General features: G+C 39.4%; 2 protein-coding genes across 2 annotated transcripts; one reads left to right on the top strand and one right to left on the bottom strand.

The window, feature by feature from the left end:
* The first annotated feature begins 10337 nt into the window (after nucleotides 1-10337).
* LOC126626149 (uncharacterized) lies at nucleotides 10338-12763 on the top strand. The gene is made up of 2 exons (XM_050295374.1): nucleotides 10338-11312; nucleotides 12549-12763. The coding sequence occupies exon 1, from the start codon at nucleotides 10455-10457 to the stop codon at nucleotides 11307-11309; it is 855 nt and encodes a 284-aa protein (XP_050151331.1). The 5' UTR covers nucleotides 10338-10454; the 3' UTR covers nucleotides 11310-11312; nucleotides 12549-12763.
* Nucleotides 12764-12954: 191 nt separating this feature from the next.
* On the bottom strand, nucleotides 12955-16847 carry LOC126626145 (AP-1 complex subunit mu-2-like). The gene is made up of 11 exons (XM_050295370.1): nucleotides 16411-16847; nucleotides 16056-16202; nucleotides 15370-15432; nucleotides 15096-15272; nucleotides 14908-15011; nucleotides 14482-14589; nucleotides 14238-14334; nucleotides 13981-14078; nucleotides 13659-13800; nucleotides 13425-13547; nucleotides 12955-13336 (listed from the first exon to the last, which is right to left on the bottom strand). The coding sequence occupies exons 1-11, from the start codon at nucleotides 16537-16539 to the stop codon at nucleotides 13238-13240; spliced, it is 1287 nt and encodes a 428-aa protein (XP_050151327.1). The 5' UTR covers nucleotides 16540-16847; the 3' UTR covers nucleotides 12955-13237.
* Between the last annotated feature and the right edge of the window lie 2742 nt (nucleotides 16848-19589).

The following is a 19589-nucleotide window of genomic DNA, read 5'->3' as shown; positions in this document are numbered from 1 at the left end:
TTTATGAGAGTCCAAATCCATCCAACCCTCGAGAATGAAATTTTCGGATGAAATTTGGAGAAACACTTGAGCAAGAAGTCCATGAATAATGAAATTTACAGTGCAACAAGTAAATGGATGTACCTTCCAGCCAAGGAGGAGGTTGTAGCTCCTTAGGTGCCCACCATTAGAGCAGCATTCCCACTTCTCCCATGCCACTCATTTCTACAACCCTAATTTCAACTCTCTCAAGTTTTCCTCTCTCTTTAGGCTTTTCCTTCCCTCTCTTTCTCCTCGTCTTCCTCCCCCTAAAACCTAGAAACTGACTCAGAAGTTCTAAATTGGTAACCATGACCAAAGGAGGGAGATATGAAACAATATATGAGTAACTTTAATGTATCCGAACAAGAGGAGGTTCGGGAGGTATTTACAGGAAAATTTGTAATCAACAATCAACTAAGACGGAGTTCACTAGTTTCACGTGAAATCAGAAATAACGCATGTTTTGTAGGAGTTTTGAGACTCCTATTGTCCCACATCGGGAAACATTGAATTGTCAATGACCTTTATATAGGTCTAGTCCTTTACATTAGAAGTTATGATTTGGACCATTTGGAAATAGACCTAAGGTTTAGGCTTTATGGTTGTGGGATTGGGGTGCTATAATATAGCAGTTAATATTAATTAATCAAGATAGAAGCTTTGGAAGTTAAAATTAATCATAATTTTAATTTTGGATTAAGTTTTTAATTAATTTATTAATTAAAAAAAAACATTTTGATCAAGAGACACATCTCTTAGAAAGAGTTGTTTATTTTCAAATATGCTGAACATGTATTTGAAAGGGTGTGAAACAACCTATATATCTGCAATCACAGTTTCCAAGTAAAATCATATTTTCTTCTTCTTTTCCTTCCGTACAAAATTTTCAAAGAGTAAACATACAAAACAATTCATTAGAATTCTATAATCCAGTTTGGGTTGTAGAATTAGGTAGTTGTATCCTGGTCGAGCAGATATTGTAGAACCACAGGTCCAAGAGTGGGATGAAAATATTGTTTGAAGGACATAGCTATTGCGCTAGCTTCTACCTTTGATTCAATCAAGTTAGTATCATTTTAATTTCTGTATTTATTTTGTTATTTCTCTTTGTATTGCAAGAATATTTGAATAATAAAATATAAGTATTTCAAATTTTGTATTTTTGTTATTTTTTGTTTCTGAAATGTTCTCTAGCAATTTTAAACAAATTGTTCATCAGTTACCACAAAATAAAGAGCGCACGTTAATAGTTAAAAAATTAAATATTAATTGAAACAATTTTGATATAATTTCATTTGACTAAATATTCTAGATAATACCTTATAACATACCTGATAAATATTTAAGGGAATTGTTATTAGCATTAAAAAAATCTTATTCTACACTTAACACAAATGTATTTTTCTTTCTAATTATAAAAAGTTAGAAGTGTAAAATGAGATGTTTAGAATGCCAATAACAATTTTCATATTTAATTTTGAGAAATTAATGTTAAGCCATATAACTGATGAGATATTTAAATTTGGTCAACTAAAGACAATTTTTTAATCTAATTTTGGTGAATATAAAATGCATGTATTTACACAAATTTAAATAAATAAAAAAACAAAATTATGTACGAACATGTCTTAGTTTGTACAGAAATAATATAATGACATCTTAATAAAAAAATGTAGAATTTTAAATAAAAGATCATATTTCAAAAAGATAGAGAAAAAAATACATAGGTCAATAAACTACTAACATGTAAAAGCTTGACAATAAGTCCAATGAGAGATTAAAGTTGGGTACCAAATCAATGATGGAATCAAATTTGTTCAATTACAGACAAATAACCCACGGGTTTCACATGAAATTGCAGAGACGTTATAGTAACAGTTACTAAAATTAAGCCCTGATTATATATAGCTTATGACATGTGTATTACTTGTCATGTCATTTTACGTGAACTATTATTTTTGTCAATTCACGTGATGTTAGTAATAAAATTGATTTAGGTGATGTTAGTAATAAAATTGATTTAGGTGATGTTAGTAATAAAATTGATTTAGCCACAAACAAAGCATTCAATAGTTTCACGTAAAATGACATAGGTTATTACACATAGGCCTGGTAAACGGGTCATGTATGTCGTGTTTATATTGTTTTCGAGTAACACCTGTTATCTTAATGGGTCGTGTCGTGTCACATCCGTTATCTTAACGAGTCCTTAACAGGTCGGGTCACTTTACCCAACGGATAAAGTGACCCGACCCATTATGACCCGTTAAGAAAAATATATATTTTTTCTTAAATTTGCACATACCACACATTGCCACATAAATATTACTTCAAAACATTAAAATACATTTGTCGTTTAAGTATTACATCTATACTTGAAAATAAAAGACTAATAAAAAAACATCCATACACTATTAGTCTATTACAAAATATTAAATGTGTAAGGATATGCAAAATGAAAGAGTTTTTGTTTTCAAAGTTGTGAAACATTTCTCAAAAGTTTAAACCTTGCCAATGGAACTTAAAGTTTGGATGCTATTCTTTTTACAAAATCCTCAATTTTCATCGATCATCATGAGGAAATTGTATAGGAACTTTGACTTGATTTATTGCCTTCAAGAGTTATGTTGATGATGTTTTCAGTAAGGTTTTCCACTTCATAACTCTCTTCCGCATAAACTAAGTATAGAAAAACATTAAAAACCATTCAAATTATGAGAAGTTTACCAAAATAATTATGAAAAGAAATAAAACAATAGTACTATATCATATAAAAATATATTAGCCTCCAACCTAATGCACAATGGACAGCTGAGATTAAATCTCAGCCGATCCAATGGTCAGCAGTTTTTTAAATTAAATTTAATATATATATATATATATATAATTATTATAGTTGTTAGGGGTATAAAATTGTCAAATTAATATATATAATTATTATAGTTTTTTTTAGGGTTATAAAATTATAAAATTAATATTTTACTTATCGTGTATCGTGTTACTCACGTGTATACCTGTTTGGGCTCAAAATATTAGTTTGGGCCGAGTATAGAATTATTCTCTACCCGGAAGGCCTTACGACAAAGTTACCATGGATCGTTTGGTTCGTGGGCTTCTAAACCTAGGTCGGTAAAGTTATGCTGCAAGAAAAGTCGAATCTTGACGCAATAAGGAGTCTCGGCGAGTTTAACAACCCAGAAGTGAATCCGGCTCGATGAAAGGATAGGTTCAAGATCCTGATAGGAGTAGGAGTACTCGAGGGGATATTTGATTAGAAGAAGAAATCCTAATCCGAGTAGGTTGTTAACTCGACCTAGAAGGTACATTACTACTATAAATACAAGGCGCTGTGCAGCGTGAGAGACCTTCCAATTCAACATACAACTACTCTGCGCAAACTCTCTCAACAACTTCGAGATTTTTATTTTCTCTTTTCGCTGACACATCTTCCGTTGGCATTAACAGCACTGTGAAAGCAACCGGTGACATCTTCAGTCGGCATATATAGCTCTGTCACCGTAGAATCAGTCGATCTCGCAGTATCTTCCCTTGGCATCAACATCACTGTGGTGAGGATGGTTGGTTACCTATCCAAGTCTCGGTCGAGAAGGATTTCCGAATCCTTATTGATTGAGGTCATCTCGTTAGCCTTTTCGGCGAAGCGAGGTGTTACAACCTACTGAGCTCACCGTATTGCACACCGAGTTATTTTATGATTGGATACTTTCAAGTAGGATTTAGAGTTCGACATTCAGACGGCCGAACCACGTTCACTATTAAGACTCATATATGCTTTAAGTATTTGTGCCCTCACACTTTGGTGTCGATTCGGCGTGAGTTTACTCTGACGAATACCATCACTGTGACCGAATTCAACGATGACGATTTGTGAACTTCATAAGAATAGTATCATTGTCTTCAGGTTCGAGAACCCAAGAGGTCGAGATGTGTTCCTTCCTTGGTTGCAATCGCAAGACGCAGAAGTCAGCCGCACACCCAACACAACATTAACAAATTTACTCCTCAGCCGAGCTCGGCCGACGAGTTGGAACTCCCCGCATTCATCGAAGGACGTAGTTAGCTTATAAATTACTCGGCTTGCATGCCACGTAGGCTTGATAGTTTTTAGGGTCAACATTTTGGCACGTCCAGTGGTACTTAGTGCTAAACTATGAAGTTCATGCCAATTGAAACGCGATCGGTAAAAAAGAAAACAGCTATGGGAAAATCAACAGCCGATTTACCAATTCAGAACATAGGACAAAGTGTGCCGCAGACGTAGAATCCCATTAGTGCCGTGACACCTGAGTCCACGAGCGCGACTCGTCGAGAAAGGGAAGTTAATCTCGGCGGTCAGTTTCGCAGTCTTGAAATCCCTAACAGGAACTCATGCGTTCTCAATGAAGGGATAATGGAGGATTATGACGAGGATGGTGGCGAAGGATCTGATCCACCAACAAGATCGTTTCTTCGAAAACGACTTAACGAGCAGTCTCGGACTGCTGAATAGACGTTTAGTCGAGGAATCAATAAACTTCATGACGTGATACGCAATACCAATGAGGCACAAACCAGGTTACTCGAAATACTGGTTAGTAAGGTCAGCGACGGTAGGTCTTTTGATCTTGCCTAACACTTGCCACCAAGAAATAATCTATTACCAATTGCACCGGCCGAGTTAATCCCTGCTCGGCTCAAACCAATTAACTTGGAAAAAGGAAGAGGATCAAATAGTAGGTCAGACGGATCCGACCAGAGAGTGGAAGCAACACCCGTCGATATGACCGACGTCCAACGGATGATCGATTCGACCATGAAGAAAAGGCCGAAGTTTCCTAAATTTATACATTCGTATCTAGTTTATGTGGAACAGTTCGAATACCCTAGAGGTTTCAAAATCCAGGATTTTAGCCTTTTCACCGGAGAATCATCCTTATCCTCGTTAGAACATGTGGCTCGTTTCACCGCGCAATGCGGAGATGTCAATAGCGACTTTCACAAGCTGCGACTTTTCAACTTTTTACTGACCGGTTCAGCATTTGCTTAGTATATAAACCTCCCACCGAATTCTGTCCAGAGCTGGGAGGAGTTGGTCGAGAAATTTCATGAGTAGTTTTATCGGCCAGGGATGGAAATGTCAGTGTCCTCGTTAGCAAGGATGGCTCAAGCATCCGACGAGTCACCAATGGATTATCTTACCAGATTTAAATCAGCCAGGAATTGGTGCCGAGTACCTCTCCCCGAAGTCGAATTCGTCAAACTTGCTCTGAATGGTCTTGACGTATAATATAAAAAGAAATTCTTAGGGGCAAACTTTTAGGATATGTATGAACTAGCCCAGTATGTCGAGCAATATGATTATTTGCTCCGTGAAGAGAAGATCTCGAAAGCTCCATCCAGAGGGACAATCTACAAAAATCCCACTGTCAGTTATGTATCGGCCGAAAGTGAATGTGTTAGCGTGGACGCAGCTGAGATAGTCATAGATAAGCCATACGTTTGCAAGGCACTAATTCAAATTGACTCTAAGGAAGTCAAAACTCGCTCGGTCACTGAAAAAACAATGAAAACGTCAAAAGTTTATACTTTTGACATTACAAAGGCCGATGCAATTTTTGATCAATTGCTATCAGCGAAGATCATCAAACTTCGTCTTGGGCATACCATTCCCAAGGCCGAAGAGCTTAAAGGAAAGATATATTGCAAATACCATAATTCAAGCAAACATACGACAAATAATTGCGTCGTGTTTCGAGACAACATCCAAAGCTGGATTGATAACGGCAAACTCAGATTTCCGGAGAAGAAGATGAGTGTTGATACCGACCCATTTCCCATGGCAACAGTAAATATGGTAGATGCTCGCCTACCTAGGGACAAAGGAAAAGGGAAAGCAGAGGTCACTACAACGCAACGTTCTCTGAATCAGAATTCCCGGCCACGTTTCAATGCTGATTTTTGTTTAAACAAACCACCTACAGCTCTAACGGGACCCGTTATTGTCAAGCCCATGACAGATTACAACACTGATGAAAACAGTGGGTCGGCGGTTTTATGCAGCAAATGTAAAGTAAATGTCAACACCGAGCCAAAGGAAAAGTCATCTCCGCCTATAATGGAACAACCTACAGCCGCAACGCAGCAAACGATGCTTAACGCATGCCAACATCAAGGGTTTTTTTATAGGCGCGACCCTAAAGTATGGGTGGAAGAGACACCTTCAGTCAGACGGCGCCTCGATTTTGATGCTTCGTTTTATAACGAAGATTATTACATACGTAATTCTAGCAGCTCGGAATCATCGCAGAGCCAAAAAACTTTCAAACCTCTCGAACCTCGAGACCAGCGTTGGTATACATATCACTCTTCGAAAGGCGTCTACAATGCACTGTCCAAATCCCAGAAATGTCGGCACCAAAGAATAGATTGCATGGCCCACCGACGGGCAGCCCAAGAAACTTCGATCCTTAAATGGCGGCCGAAGGAAACAATTGCCAATGACGATGAACGACCATCTCCAACGATTATGACAGAGCTAGTTCAAGGGAAATGGCTGGTCAATCGAGATGTCGAAACCATGTTTGAGGAGGCTGATAAATGGATCAAACTTCTTCTTCGGCCCGGGAAGATGAAGGCACGCTTCGAGCATTTCAGGCAAGAAGCTGAATGCAAACTGCCCCCACCAACCACACAAGAACTTTTGATCAAAATTCGACGGAACTTACATCCACCATTCCTCGGGGAGGCCTTGGAATATATGCGAGAGTTTCATAAAAAACATTCGGCCAACGATCTATATGGTTTGTCGAAAGCATGTCAAGATACAATCGATCTCGTCCTAACTTGCTTGGATGCCGAGCGAATTATTCAGAAGACCTCAGACCTAGAATTGAAAGCTAGGTTCCAGCACATACGAGAAGCTCGAGTCTTTGGCTTTGAAGTCGACCTATACACTGATATCGATGCAGCTGACCTTTCTTTCTCAATGGAGGACCTTCAATATTTACGATACCACTTCGAGAGCCAGATTTCCTTAGATAAAGCTTGTCTGCAATCTTCACACACAACATCAGCTTTCCAGATACCACATACCACTTTTTCAAAGTGCTCTGACAAAGTTAAAACACATGAAGCTTGCAGCTCCCACTACATTGCTATGACCAAGAAGGGTAAAGGAATAACACTACTACTTGTTGTTAGGGAGACTCCTATATATGTCGACCTTCATCCTTCACAGTCAGGCATACCTGCAAATAAAAAAAATGCTCAACTTTTCTTCACATCCGAGAGGGCACTCTTAGCAGAGTCTCTCGAAATACTCAGCTTCTTTTCCTTCTGATAATACTTCTGCAAACAAGCTATACCAGAGCAAGAGTATCTCATATCATCAGAGTTAAAAGTAAGAGTATCCTATATCATGCTTTTTCCCTGTTTTTTCCTTTGGCCTTGTTCTTACCTGCAAGACAAGGAGAAAGAGAGCAATCAGTCAGCACTTGGAATCAAGCTTCCAGTCAGGAACTGATTGCCTGGAACCCCTTGCCTGATTACTTATCTAGCATTGCTCTCAAGTACTCATCTTCAACATCTTATGCTTTCAGAGAAGATTACCACATCTGTTTAAGGAACAGATAGGGCAAGTGAGAAGGATACAATGAAGCATATGGAGACAAGCATAACAGAACACGTGCCGATACATCCACTACTTTGTCAACAGCAAAAGTATCCCATATCATCAGGGTCGAACGTACTCTAGATTTGATGGACTTGTTTTGACCCTTAAATTCTTGAGACAGCCTTATACTCTGAAGGAAACCAGAAAACCCTCCAGCTCAGTTCAAGAATAAGCCTGTGGAAAGTTACTTCTTCAAAAGCAAAAGTATCTCATATCATCTCTTCTCCATTTGCTTGTCTTTATCCTTGTTGCTGTTTACGACACAAGAAGAAGGAGAACAATCAACCGGAAGCCGAAGTCGAACCCCCGATCCAGGTTGCTTGCTTGGAAGTCTGATTGCTTACCATGTATGTTACCTCATTTGGCAAATCTCATAGGGTTTGTATTGACCAAGCCTACTATAGGGTTTGTATCGCACTTGACCAAGCCTGAAACTACAAGTAAGCTTCAAGTGAAATTGATACATTACCTTGTGCATCTTCATCGGTTAAAGATACTACCCCTGGATGGAGGAAAAGTACTTCCAGAGAAGATGTCACATCTACATATGAGACAGATAAGGTAAGTGAAAATGATACCACACTTCGGTACTTAGAAGTTTCATGATTACTCAATGGCTTGGATCTTACAAGTCCCCAACCGAGGAACTTCCCTCACTCGAGAACTTAGGGGAGCACTGTTTGTACCATACTTGACCAATCTCGAAACTACTAAGCACCGGTCAACGTTATACCGTCAAGAACCCAGAAGAGTTTCCCTCAAACTAGGAGGCCAATTACAGCGCGACACGTGTCGACGTCAGAAGCCAATCACAACACGACGCGTGTCAATGTTAGAATGAAACTAAAAATTCTCTTCTATAAATAGAGATCATTCTCTAACAATATTTTCGAATGTCATTTGTACTAAATCATTCACTTGTACTCACTAAAAGAGAGCTTGAACCTATGTACTTGTGTAAACCCTTCACAATTAATGAAAACTCCTCTACTCCGTGGACGTAGCCAATCTGGGTGAACCACGTACATCTTCTGTTTGGTTCCTTGTCTCTATCCATTTACATACTTATCCACACTAGTGACCGGAGCAATCTAGCAAATGTCACAAACTTAACATTTTCTGTTGTACCAAAGTCCCCACTGATTTTGTGTATCAACACATCCATTCTCTTCTGTTACATACTCATGCTTTATCTTGTCTCCTGTTTTTTTTTTTTTTTTTCTGCAATCCAATCTCGTTTCTCTTATACAATAACAAATAAATCGATTTACAATGATTTTTGATAAACTCTTTGTAATGTGTATTCTTTGTTTTTACATTTTCGCAATTACAAAAAAAAATATATATATATAATGATTTACAGTAATGGAACTCGACAGTCTTTTTCGTACGCTTCCAAATGCTCCATTTTTCTGATCTCAGAAATGGTTCATGACGATGATCATCTTGGTACTCATCCGGTTTTCTGGGGAAGAGAATGAGTTGTCCCCCGAACTTACGCTGCAAGTCCGTTGGGGAATAACGAGATTTGTTCCCTCTAACCTCTGTAGGGGGCCATGAGAGTAATGGAAGAGCTCACAAAAACGTCATGGCCGTAAGGAAATTGAACCAGCCACCTAACACCAATATATAGAGAGCCAAAGGTAAAAAACAAAATACTCTTAAATGGAAAAAAAGCCTACAGTAAAAATATGAACGACTAATGGACGAGTAAATGTTACTCAGTACTACGGTCTGGTAGTATTCCTTTTCACTTGGAAGTAAGAGGTCTTAAGTTCGAATTTCGTGGATGGCGAATTCGATACTATACCCATTGTGTGGCTTAGCCGAACTCCTCCTCTCCTTAGTGTAAAAATATAGATGTACTAAAAAAAAAATCAACGAGTAAATGGACATACTGTGGCTGGTTCAGAGGACGTCAAACCCTTTTATGCTGGACGTCACGAAGGGCAACTCTCGAGCGTCGTTTCTCCCATGCCACCCATTTCTACAATGGAATAAGTGCTTTTGACTAAGCTCAATTGTCTCTCATGTTTCATTTTCCCTATCACTTTATTCTCCCCCCATTTTCTCCTCCCTCTAGAACTTGGAAACTGGCTCTCAAATTCTAAAGAATTGGTAACCATGATGAAAGCAAGCAATATATGATTTACTTCATATGTTAAGTTGGGGGTTTGGGAGGTATTTATAGAGGAGTTGGGCGATAAAACTGATGTTCGTAATAACATTGGTTTAGTCAAAGACAAAACGTTCATCGGTTTCTCGTGAAATGATAGAAAAAGTTACACATACATACAACGGTTACAAAATTAAAAAATGATGATAAATCCAAGCCGATAATGACAATATATTCATTTTTATGTCACTTCATGTGATTGAATCTTTTAGATAAAGATTGTTTAGCATACACGAAATAAGTCAAGTTGGCTAGAATAGTATACTCGGTCCAATGAAACTCGAGGTTAATTGGATGAATAATGACAATGGTCCATAAGTTATACCCTAATTTGCATTTTTGCCCTTAAACCAACAATGCAATTCGAGATTAAATTGGAGGTTGGAGGCCCACATCCTGGGTCGGTTGTAGGCCCAAATCCTTCTCACGGGTCAACCAACTGCACAATTAACTTGAATTTGAAATCGATTTTCGGTCAAATCCAAAACCCTAGGGTTTTCAAATCCTCTCTTCTACCTTTCCGTCTCCAAAACCTCGAGAAGCCCTGAGCGCGGAGGACGGCAGAGGCCACCACCCACCGCCACAATGTCGATGTCGAAGAGCTCTAAGATGCTGCAATTCATCAACTACCGGATGCGAGTGACGATCCAAGACGGCAGGCAGCTCGTCGGCAAGTTCATGGCCTTCGATCGCCACATGAACCTCGTCCTCGGCGACTGCGAGGAGTTCCGCAAGTTGCCTCCACTGAAAGGAAAGAAGACCAACGAGGAGCGCGACGACCGCCGGACACTAGGCCTCGTCCTCCTCCGCGGCGAAGAGGTCGTCTCCATGACTGTCGAGGGCCCACCTCCTCAGGAAGAGTCTCGTGCAAAGGCAGCCAGCGCCGCTGCTTTGGCTGGTCCCGGTTTGGCCCGCGCCGCCGGACGAGGTATCCCCACTGCTCCGCTGGCCCAGGCCCAGCCTGGTCTCTCTGGCCCGGTTCGCGGCGTTGGTGGACCGGCCCCTGGCATGATGCAACCCCAGATTTCACGCCCGCCAGTTCCGAACCTCTCCGCGCCTCCTATGTCCTACCCGTCTGCTCCGGTGATTCGTCCACCTGGACAGATGCCTGGATATCCCGGGCAACCTCCGATGAGTCGTGGTCCACCGCCTGGTGTTCCACCTCCGCAGTTTTCTAGGCCTCCTGGTGGGGGTCCACCTCAGCAATTCCCTGGCCCGCCCCAGATGCAGTTTGGGCAGAGGCCGATGGGTCCCCCGCCGCCTGGGCAGATGATGAGGGGTCCACCGCCTCCACCTCGCCCTGGAATGCAAGCTCCCCCGCCCCGTCCTGGAATGCCTCCTCCTCCTGGCGGTGCAATGCATATGTTTGGACCGCCTCGTCCTGGAATGCCGCCTCCACCCAACCCTCAGAACCAGCAGCAAAATCAGCAGCAACAGTGATTGGTATTTCCTCACTTCATTTGTTTTGATTCAGTTTTGAATTTGGCATCTTTTCCTCAATGCTCATACATTTTATCTCTTCCTGTTACGGTGTTGTTTGTTTGGTATATGCAATGTGTATCATTGGTAGTCTTTAAAGTTCATGCCTTCTATTGCAATTTCTGATATTGAATTGAACCTGCACGACGTTGCTATGAGAGGGACCATTGAGAACTACCAAGACTTGACATTCTTGTTTTGATTCTGCTTTCGAAATCTATGTTGATTGTTGAAGGAGATTTCTTTCTCCCTCTATAACACCAAATCTAGTATATCTGAGCCTATTCTTTGCGTGAATGCCACAATGTATTGTTATGATGTGTATAATGTTATATTCTGCCACACAACTCATCTCGGACTCAGTCTTGCATCCTGTATCACTGTTATAGTCAGAATACTCAAAAGTCCACAACCAAAGATATATGTCATATCTATAGCTCTAGAAATCGGGCATGATCGCATGATATTGATCCAATAGCAGTTGCGAGAAATTTTGTCCTTGTCTAAGATCAGTGTGTAGTAGTCTTGGTGTGTTATTTTACTCTCCCTCTAGTTGTCGCTCTACAAAGTTTACTTGCTAATTTTACTCACCTTGTTTGTACAACCTGTAGTACATCTGTTTCTTAGTCTCGGGGTTGTTCATCTTAACTTTTAAGTGAGTAGAAAATAGAATGGTCGTTGGATGTCGTGTCTAATATAGATTACCTTGCTATACAATGGGTCCCTCTAATTGCGGTAAGAATGTCCACAATCTTGGTGAAACACCCCAACAAACAAAAGTAAACCATGATACAAATATCCTGGTCCTTAGTAACCCCCAATATGTCATTGTTCGAGAGTCAAAGCACACCATCCAACACAACTTCGTATCCTTTACAAAATTCTTGTGGATCTTTATTTTTACATAGGAGTTGAAGTTAGGATGTTGTACTTGTTTTAGCTTGACAATTTTTCCAAACAATTTCTCAGTCAGTTGGAGAAACTGGTTGAAGTAAAGAAGCATGACTGTAATTCGTAATACCTTTAGAATTATGGTTTTGTAAGATTATATATTTAGTTCTAGTATCTATTTAAAGAATTGCTGCTGTTACCACTTTCATCTATGAAAATTACAATTTTTTTTCGTTGGATCGATCTTCCATTTTCTTCTTGCTTGGAAGTTGACTCGATCTCTTTGTTCGTTGTTCTTTTGCTTTGCAGGTTTGTTAGGTGTTGCGTTTGCGGTTTTTGAATGCTGCTGCCTTGCATACTGTTTCAGTCTTTTGTAATGGGTTTAAGCCTGCGCGGATCTTCCTCATCCTGTAGCTTTGGAGTTCTATGATATGTAGCTTAAGTACTCACCTAAAAAACATTTGTAATTTTGTACAATCTTTCTGACTATTTTTACAATTCTATCAATTCGGTTTGCCAATTAATATTGACACGCTCTCTCTCTCTCTCTCTCTCTCTCTCATGGAGCAATTTGGAATTTTTTGGTGTATCCAGAACACGGCTTCATGGTGTGTGACTATTCCACTTAGAATATAACACATGGAATGGTATACCATGTGGCTTGTATTTGTTTCTCGTTTTCATGTATAATTCGAAAGCATTGATCATTGCTATATTTCGAGCACGACAACAATAAAATTACCGAGTCAAAAACACAACTATTTGCCACGACGTACAATCTCCTACTTGTGGGTCTGAAACAAAATCTCCTATTGATCATAACAAAAAAGATGGACAAAACACACAAATTGATTGAAGAAACTTGTAGGGTGTCCTTTGGAAGAAAGATCACCGGAGACGAGACTCTACTGGTAACAGCGAAAGTATCGAAAGAAAGAAAACTCTCTGCACGAATGTATTCTATTTACGCGATTGAAAGCAGCAAGATACGTATGCCTTTACGTTAGTCTCAGTTCGTATTCGCCAGCCATTGTTATGTATCTCACCCATGGAAGAGCCTGGTACCCACTTTTCTCAATGATTTTTAGGTATCGGACCTACAAAATCCACATGCCATATAGCATCAGTCTGAACCTATAACAGCAAGCAACCTTTCGAGGAAATAACGAAGTTTATATAACACACCTGAATTCCGGAGACAGTAAAATACGGTATCTCAAACTTCACTCGAATAGGAGCTCTTCTTTCGGGAACCGCTTCTTCAGCGGTTATACTAGGAAGTGTAAACTCCGATCTCAACATGTATTCCTAAGTAATTTAATACAGAAACAAGGTCAAAATTATCTTTGCGACGGTTTTTACAATCAATATATGCTTAAGGGAAGGAGAAAGGCTATGGAGCTGTAGACGAATTGTTACCTTATTACCAGGAAAAGACTTAATTTTCCAGACCAAAGCATCTCTTTCAGGAGCATATGCAGCAGATCCTATTGATGTCCGGACATTAGGGTTTGTAGCATCAGCGGGCACAGGCAACTCAATTTCGACATTTGTGGCCGTGCTGTACAAAGTAACCATAGCTTACAGTGAGAATTCGGATAATGGCACTCAAGAATGAACTCGTGATGTGTAAAAATGTTGAGTTTTCACTATGTTTTAAAAAATTGTTACTCGGAGCCTTAGTATTCTATATACCGGATTCAACATGAATAAGTAATCGTTAGAGCAGTGATTCTCTTACCTGCGATCCTTATACTGGCTCCTTGCTTTTACTGTGAATTCAATACGACTTCTAGAATGATTTTCAACTTGTGCTTCCACCCAGATAAGAGGCTTCACCTGAGATCATTGAAGGACAAGTAGTCTTTTTCCGCTTTATATTTTGAGCAAATGTAAACGTACATATAAATAGGGGTTGGAGCTCCGCCAATTGATTAATTTAGCAGAGAAAAAACATGGTGGAAATAAGTAAATTATTAGCTGTGAAAAGAAATGCACCTGAGTACTGAGTCTGTATGTCATCAGATCAAATGCTCCATCAGGGGGGATGAATGATATAGTCCGGTCATTCTCAAATCGAGACAAACGCACACACCTAGTTGGGTGGGAAAAAATAAAGTAAATACAAAATATTATAAGCATTTCGAGCAGCAGTAACATTATAAGAATTGTAGCATAATATGGAAAAAGAAACTTGTGAAGCAACAGATATATGAATTAGCTTTGTATTAAGGCAACATACTGATGGAACTTAATGTCATCCAGATCAATGGATTTTCCCTTCGATGTTTGACCTTGCGCTTCTAGCAGCACTCTATCATTTAGTCCAAGCTTACACTCGGGCATACCACTACAACAAATGAAGCAAGTTTAACCAGTCAGTGTCGAACATGAAGTTAGTAAACATCACAACATCGAAGGGCAAAATCCATACATATCTACGTATTTTTAGGATACTCTCAATAAGTACTCATTTTCCAGGCTCATGTTAACATTGTAACTCAAATGAACATGCTGGAGTTTCCTTCTCAAAATCCAAACAGTTAATCAAAGGGTTGGCCAGAAGACATTTTAATTCGGCGGGTTAGTGGCTTTATAACAAATGCAGTTGCTACTTCCTATAGTTTGTGCTCTAATACTAAATTCAAGAAGAAAAGAAGTTATGCACCTCAAATATGTTCTCATCTTTAGGGCCCCAACGACATCTGACCGTATTATTTGTCCGATGCTGTTGACAAGTATGTTGACACTTTCCACCACATCCAAAAAGACCTGATAAAATATGAACAGAGCTTCATGACTCTACAGACGGGATTTAATTAATCAACGATATACATGAAAAGAGGATCAACGTACTTCGTTCTTCTTGTACCGTATCCCTTCACTGCGCCAAGACACTGCATTTGTAACGGCCATGGGAGGGCGTTGTGTCACCTCCATCCTGTAAGCATCGGTCTTGATAAATTCACTAAGAATCTTCGCTTCAGTGAATTGCGGGAAGCCAAAGTCCATAATTTCATCAAGTAACTCGTACTGTCAACACACAAGGGGATTATTTAGCAATTCAGCATACTGCCATCAAAATTCTATCCATAATTCTACCTATAAAAACACCTTACAAGTTAATTACCACTACGACAAAGTTGTCTCTTAGCGATTCCTCTTCTAGCTCTTCAAAATAATGCTTAAAAACCTGAAAACACAAACAAACATATTGAAACACACGAAAACCTCCAAGCGGGTAATCATTAACATTGTTCTAAAAATCCCCACCTAGCGCCGCCTAGGCGCTAGGCGGTTGGCCACCACCCTGATTAATGCCTAGGCGTTTGAAAAATAAGAAAGAGCGCCTAGACCTGCTGAGGCACCTGCCTAGCCTGCTCAGACCCTCCTAGCCCGCCCAAACCCTCCTATATACCTGCCTAGATGACAACTCACTTAGATAGAAAATAGATAACTTTCCTTTTGCATTTTATTATTTCCAATAAATTGTAAGAGACTTATTGAACACTTAAATAAACACACATTATATGTTTGCTCTCCATGTTCCAATACTTCGTAATATATATGTCATTCTATTTTCTAGTTTATGATAAAATTATATATATTTTAAGTATAAACAGACACTTATTTACACGAAATACAATAGATTTACTTAAATCCACTAGTCCGCCTAGCCGCCTAGGCGCTAGGCTCCAACCTACTTCCCAACTAACGCCTAGCGTCTTCTAGAACCTTGATAATCAATGACGATGGCAACGGCATTACAACAAATACAACTAAAAAATCTAGCAAGAGAGTTCAAAGAGTGCATACATCGATTACGCGGTGCAGAAACAGCAGCACGCTAGCGGCATTGCAGTTCTGCCTCGACGCAATCATCAAGTAGATATTGTTGTGTTGTATGAACATGTAGCTGACTCCATTGTCGTACACCACTGGATCTTGGGATTGCGGATCGCCCTGAAAAAAAAAAATACAAATTTTCCAGTAAACGCAATACATTCAGCTACTTTTTGCTGAAAGTACGAAATTTTTAATTCCGATTGAGAAATTGACGACAACCCAATTGCAATTGCAGCTGAATATATATGTGTATATATATACATACATACATACATACATATATGTGTGTATTATATATATATATATATATATAAAAGATTTTTACCTCTTTTTCGATGAACTTGGTGAAGAAGCGTTCGGCCTGAGCAGCAGAGACATCGCCACGGTAGTCGCGCCAAATCAAAACTCGTCCTTTGATGTCGAGCAGAAAAAGCGCCGAGGCGGCGCCGGCCATCGGATTGAAGATCAAGAGATTTGAATCCGACCCAGTTGTCAATACACCCCCCAAAGATCAAACAAACAAAACAACCTCTCTGATTCTCTGGTTCTGATTTCTATGTACCCATGGCATATTATACTTTACATATTAAGGCAATCAAATGGGGGTATAAATTCGAAGCTTGAATGCTGTAATTAATTCTATAAATGTCAGGCAAATTTGAGCTGTTGGTGATGAAATTCAATGGATTGAAACGTGATATGGCTTGGCTTATTTGCTGGGTGGAAGCAAAATTGTAAATTGTATTGCGAGTCTTGTCAAATAGTGGGTTGCCACTAGTCATACTTTGGATATTTGAGATTTCAGTCTTCTGAAAGACCATATGGGAAAAAGCCCATAAAAATTGGTTTCTTTTTTGCCCAATTTACCAAATTCCATGGGCTCCGACAGTGGGTTTATGAAAATTTTACAAACGATATTTAAGAAGAGGTACATGATTCTGAACGCGGACTTGGTTTAGTTTTTTTCTAATTCAAAATTTTTGCTTTTTTTTTTCATTTAATATTACTGTTTAGTGATATTTCTCTTAATTTGTAAGTGAGAGGTATTAAGTTCGATTCTTGTCAAAGGGGAATTTGAACAACATTATTGCTAGCCCATTGTGAGGCTAAGCCTAACCCCTCATCCTTAGTGTAGATAATATCGTTTATTAAAAAAAAAACTTTCTTTTTTGAATCTTAATAAGAAAACTACTCGGCCCATTCTTTAGAACGAGCCGTTTTCCCTTCTAACTAATCACTGTTTGAGCACTAATGCAAAAATTATTCATTAAAAATAAAATAATATTTTTTTTGTATACATGTCAAATTGTAAGGAGACAAGAATTTAAAATGCCTTCTATTTTTGTTAACCTAGAGGGGAGGTTAGCATTTACTGGGTGGAAGTTTCCCTCATACCACAAAAAAAAAATAAAAAAAAAAAAAAAAAAAATATCTACGGGTGTAAACTACTCTATCTCTTCTTGTTTTCTTCTTGTGCCGGTCGAACTAAACTACTCTATCTCTAATTGAAATTTTTTATTTAAAATTAAAGACAAATAGTATCTGACGAAAATTGACCATATAATGTACGATAAATGGTAAGGATGTGGAGGATCTCCTTTCATACTTTTCGTATTTGAAATTTCAATATTCTGAATGACCATATAAGGAAAAAGCCCAAAAAATTTGGTTTCTCCTTTGCCCAATTTAACAAATTCTATGGGCTCCAATAGTGGGTTTAAGAAAAAATTGTGTATTTTTCATTTTACAAACGATATTTAAGAAAATGCACATGATTCTGACTGTTTAGCGGACTTGGTTCAGTTTTTTCTTGTTCAGTTTTTTTTTTTTGAACCACATTATTGCTATCCCATTGTGAGGCTAAGTCCAACTCCTCCTCCTTAGTGTAAATAATATCGTTTGTTAAAAAAATAAAAACTTTCATTGTTGGATGTTAATGTGAACACGGAAAATTCCTGAAACGAAAGAGACAAGAACAAACGTGCACAAACAAATATTTGTATTTGATGATTTTGGGTTACAATCTCTCTCAAATTTATCCTCTGATTCGATCTCCGTAAGGTGTTGATTGGTAGGTGTTTCGTTGATCCAAGGGGCGTCAAGGCTTGATCTTGGATGAACAGTTGGAAGTTTCTTCAAAGGGCCGTGGGCTTGATCTTTGAAGGTGGATTTGAGCGGATCTTCAAGGAGCCGTTGGGGCTTGATCTTGAGGATGAACAGTTGATGAACGATGAACGATGAACGCTTTCTTCAAGGGCCGTCGAGGCTTGGGCTTGATGAACAGCGGATGAGCGGATTCGTTGATGTTGTCGATCCAAAGGGGCCGTTGGGGCTTGATCCTTGAGGATGAACAGTTGATGAACGATGAACGATGAACGCTTTCTTCAATGGGCCGTTGAGGCTTGGGCTTGAAGGTGGATGATTGTTGATCCAAAGGGCCGTCGGGGCTTGATCTTAGAAGAACGATGAACGAAGAACGAAGAAGGCTTTCTTGATTCTTCGAGAACCTGGATGCTTGAAAGCTTCGGAGTTTCAGAGCTTCAGAGCTTCAAGGTGTAATATGAATTCCCCCTCCAAATGAATGAAATGGGCTTGTATTTATAGAATTTTCCAAGGCCTAATTTTGAATATAATATCCCAGATGAAATAAGTCGTTTCTGCCAGGTGTTGACACGTGTCTTATTTGATGACTTTTCCAACTCATTTCAATTTTCGTTGAGTCACATGCTACGTGTAAAATTTATGTAATACATGAGCGTTGACACTTTGATTTATTGGTCAACATTTATTTACCGAAATTTCGATGTCTACAAATGCCCCCACTTCAAGGCACGTCGTATACATGTGCTTGTCACGTGTAGGAGATGTGTTTTGAAGTCCCTTACTATAGATGTCGATCCAAGGGCCGTCGAGGCTTGATCTTGAATTGGGCTGGAGATTTCTTCAAGGGCCGTTGAGGCTTGATCTTGAATTGGGCTTGAGATTTCTTCACAACTTATTCTTGAACTAGGTTTTGATTCAAGGGTGGTAGACACTTAATCTTGAATCGGACTTGTGATTTCTTCCAGGGCCGTCGAGGCTTGATTTTGAATTTGGCTGGAAGCTTCTTCAAGGGCCGTTGAGGCTTGATTCTTGAAGGTTGACTCGAACACATGGTAAGCAGGCACGAGGTAAAGGTGACAACCTGTTTCTTTGTTCAATCTTTCTAATTCACACCTGAGCAGTTTGGTCAACGGTATGATCTTCAAGGTTGATGAGCTCTTCTTCCCGTTGGTGACTTGATCTTTAAGGATTTGATTCAAGGGTGGTGAATCAGCACGTGCAGCCCACAACGCCTAGTAAGTCGACCCAAGAATTTGAGGGTCAAAACGAGTTCTTCATCTCAGACTCTTTCTGCCGAGTTAACTGAGCATGCTGCATTCTTCTCTGCTTGTTTCTTCAGGCAGATATGGCAGCTTCTCGAGTTCTTCAGCTCGGACTCCTTCTGCTGAGTTGACTGTGCAG

This window comes from Malus sylvestris, chromosome 6 (assembly GCF_916048215.2).
Source record: "Malus sylvestris chromosome 6, drMalSylv7.2, whole genome shotgun sequence".
Classification (NCBI taxonomy): Eukaryota; Viridiplantae; Streptophyta; class Magnoliopsida; order Rosales; family Rosaceae; genus Malus; species Malus sylvestris.
This window is presented reverse-complemented; position numbering and strand designations above follow the sequence as displayed.